This window comes from Cucumis sativus, chromosome 5 (genome assembly GCF_000004075.3).
Source record: "Cucumis sativus cultivar 9930 chromosome 5, Cucumber_9930_V3, whole genome shotgun sequence".
Lineage (NCBI taxonomy): Eukaryota > Viridiplantae > Streptophyta > Magnoliopsida > Cucurbitales > Cucurbitaceae > Cucumis > Cucumis sativus.
This window is the reverse complement of record NC_026659.2, coordinates 19,198,813-19,202,182: the sequence shown is the minus strand read 5'-3', so window position 1 is coordinate 19,202,182 and position 3,370 is coordinate 19,198,813. Positions and strand designations below refer to the sequence as shown.

The 3,370-nt window shown below is 38.6% G+C and overlaps 1 protein-coding gene across 1 annotated transcript; it reads left to right on the top strand.

The window, feature by feature from the left end:
* On the top strand, window positions 1-2,929 carry LOC101206040 (exocyst complex component EXO70B1). Its single transcript, XM_031885049.1, has 2 exons — window positions 1-2,509; window positions 2,629-2,929. Exon 1 carries the CDS (start codon window positions 353-355, stop codon window positions 2,465-2,467), a length of 2,115 nt encoding a protein of 704 aa, XP_031740909.1. The 5' UTR covers window positions 1-352; the 3' UTR covers window positions 2,468-2,509; window positions 2,629-2,929.
* The last annotated feature ends 441 nt before the right edge of the window (window positions 2,930-3,370 follow it).

Sequence of the window (3,370 nt, the reverse complement as noted above, 5' to 3'; positions counted from 1 at the left end):
AGAAAGGAAGAAAAAGGGGGATTGGAAGGGAAGTAGAAAATAGGGCCACAGAAGGAGGGAATGGGCGTGCAGTGTCGAATTATAACTAAATTCCTCTAAACTCCCGCTCTCTCTCGTCTTTCCTCCTCCATTCACAACGACCATTTCAAAATCCCACCACCCAACAAAAAGAAAAAAAGAAAGAAAAAAGTCAAATTTTTACAAGCACAAATAACACAACACTAACAAATTCCAAAATTTCCCCCTTCTCTCAATGGATCTTTTTCTTCACAATTCCGATCTCTTTTCTTGAAACTCTCCTCCTTTTTCGTTCCCTTCCCCCATTTTCCCACACATTCTAAATTCTACAACAATGGACAACAACAACCAACCTGAGAATCAACCCTCCGATGCCCCCAAATTGGATTCTGATCATGCCACCAATCTCCCTCATCAAACCGATGCCCCTGCTGTAAAATCTGACGAAAATTCGAAAGATCAAGATCACGATCACAATAAGAATCAGGATCAGGATCAGGAGAACAAGGAGGAGGAGGAGGAGGAGAAGAAGAAGAAGAAGGAGGATGAAGAAGAAGAAAGGACGAATGGAGATGAAAAGAAGGAAGAGGAGGAAGAGTCCAAGGATGAACCAGATCTTCATTACAATCTCAATACGATTCTTGAAGATGTCGATCAATTTCTCTCAACGCCTCACGGTTCTCGTGATCGAGAGGAAGATTCTGCTGTTGACATTCCCAAGTTCATCGACAAATTCTTGGATCTCGTGGATGCCAAGATTGAGCAATACAATAACGAGGAACCCAATGCAAAGCAGAGAGAATGTCGAGTGCCGGAGGATGAGTCAACGTTTCTCGAAGCGATTGATAGGATATCGAAGCTAAAAAATGCAATTCACGAGATGAAATTGGAAGAGGAGAAGAATTCATTGATCAATCGCATCGGAAGCACTCAACAGCAAGCGATTTCTTATTTGGAAGAAGAGTTCAGATTCTTTCTGGAGGAATCTAGAAATAGCGATTCTGATCCTGCTACTGATACAAAAGGTAAACAAGAACAGGATCGTTGTGCATTTCCTGAGGCTGAATCCGACCAGCTCCAGTTTCCAGGTTACTCCAAGGAGATCGTCAACTATTTGAACAAAATCGCTAAGCGAATGATTTCCGGTGGGTACGAATCGGAATGCTGCCAAGTGTACATGGTTGCGAGAAGAAACATAATCGAAGATGCCTTACTGAAGCTCGGATTTGAAAAACACAGCATCGATGATATCCAGAAGATGAATTGGGAATCAATGGAGAGGGAGATCGCTACATGGATTAAAACGATCAAGCAATGCGCCACCATTTTGTTCTCTGGCGAACAGAATCTCACCGAATCTGTATTTTCATCATATCCTCCGATTTCCGCCAGTCTGTTTAGCAATCTTACACGCGGCATTGTGATTCAACTGCTAAATTTCTCAGAAGGAGTCGCAATGACAAAACGCTCCGCAGAGAAATTGTTCAAACTCCTTGATATGTACGAAGCTCTTCGCGATATGGTTCCAAAAATGGAAACATTATTTCCAGAAGAATCCGCGAACGAGCTCAAAACAGAGACCACAACCGCTCGAACTCGTCTAGGCGAAGCAGCGATTTGCATATTTTGCGATCTCGAAAACTCAATCAAAGCAGACACCGGAAAAACTCCGGTACCAGGCGGCGCCGTTCATCCATTAACTCGATACACCATTAACTACTTGAAGTACGCTTGCGAGTACAGGAACACACTGGAACAAATTTTCAAAGAACATTCAAAGATCGAAAGAGCCGATTCCACAAGCCGACCACATTTCGAAGGTGAACAAGCACCGAATTACAACCCAAGCGCTGACAATCAATCACCATTCTCGGTAGAACTGATGCGTGTGATGGAGCTATTGGATTCAAATCTGGAAGCAAAATCAAAGCTATACAGAGACATAGCACTGAGTTCGATCTTCATGATGAACAACGGACGATACATCTTACAGAAAATCAAAGGATCTGCAGATATCCACGAACTAGTGGGTGATTCATGGTACAGGAAGAGATCTTCAGATCTACGCCAATACCACAAAAATTACCAGAGGGAAACATGGGGTAAATTGTTAGGTTGTTTGAACCACGAAGGATTAACAGTACACGGGAAAGTGGTAAAGCCAGTGCTGAAAGAAAGGTTTAAAGGATTCAACGCATTGTTCGAAGAGATTCACAAAACACAAAGCTCATGGATCATAAGCGACGAACAACTTCAATCGGAGCTGCGAGTATCGATATCGGCGGTGATGATTCCGGCGTATAGATCATTTTTAGCTAGGTTTTCACAGTATTTGGATCCAGGGAGACAAACAGAGAAATACATAAAGTTCCAACCTGAAGATATAGAGACATACATAGATGATTTGTTTGATGGAAATCCAAGCTCCATGGCAAGAAGGAGAACATAAAAGCTGTGGAAGCTCTTGCAACCAATTTGATTAAAAGAAAAGGCAAGCTTCATTTCTCTATAACGATTTGTTGTTCTTGTTCTTGTTGATAATATATGATGTGTGTGTGTGTGTTGTTTTTTTTGGGAAAGACCTTCTGAGGATAATTTTGTGATTTTCAGCTTCAATCTGCGGATTGCAATTTGTGAATTGCAATTGCATTTGCAAATTCTTCTTCCTTGGCTTCAACTTCCCGAATTGCTGCTGGGCTGCTCTCTCTTCTTCTTTTTCTTTTTCTTTTTTCTTTTTTTCTTTTCTTTTTTCTTTTTTTCTTTTTATATTATGTTACCTTCTTTTCTCTAATTTTGTCAAATGATTGTTTGTAATTGTCACAAATTAACAATGTAATTCTTTTGTTTTTGGCCTTCTCTCCATTCCTGGCTCCACCTCCATTAGATATTTGATTCTTTATTGTTTGTTTTATTTAGGTCCGATTTCAATTTTCTTTCTTTTTTCTGTTTATTGAATTTGGTTTTTAAATTTTTGTTCATTCAAACCAAAAGCTATATCATTTTGCTTTCTATTACTAAAAATTAAGGATGTCTGGAATTTATTGCTTTCCTAGTTCATTTATTATAAGATTAATGTAGATGCAATATATATTACTTTATTAAATTAGGGTAGTTAAATTCAATACACTATTTCAAATTTAATATTTCATGTAATTAATTTTAATAATATATATAATAAAATAATAAAAGATGTATTTGAAGAGAAAAGGGAGTAGAGAAGGAAGAAAAGTCATTTTGTTTTAGATTGGTACAGTAGCTTAGGCATGAGAATACAAAACCTTGTACCAAACATAAATATTTTTATCCAATACCCATTTTCATTTCATTCTCAATCCAAACCACTTTTAAACAT

Excerpts from the sequence above, each read along its gene's own strand:
- LOC101206040 (XM_031885049.1), top strand. The coding sequence starts at position 353 with ATGGACAACAACAACCAACCTGAGAATCAACCCTCCGATGCCCCCAAA.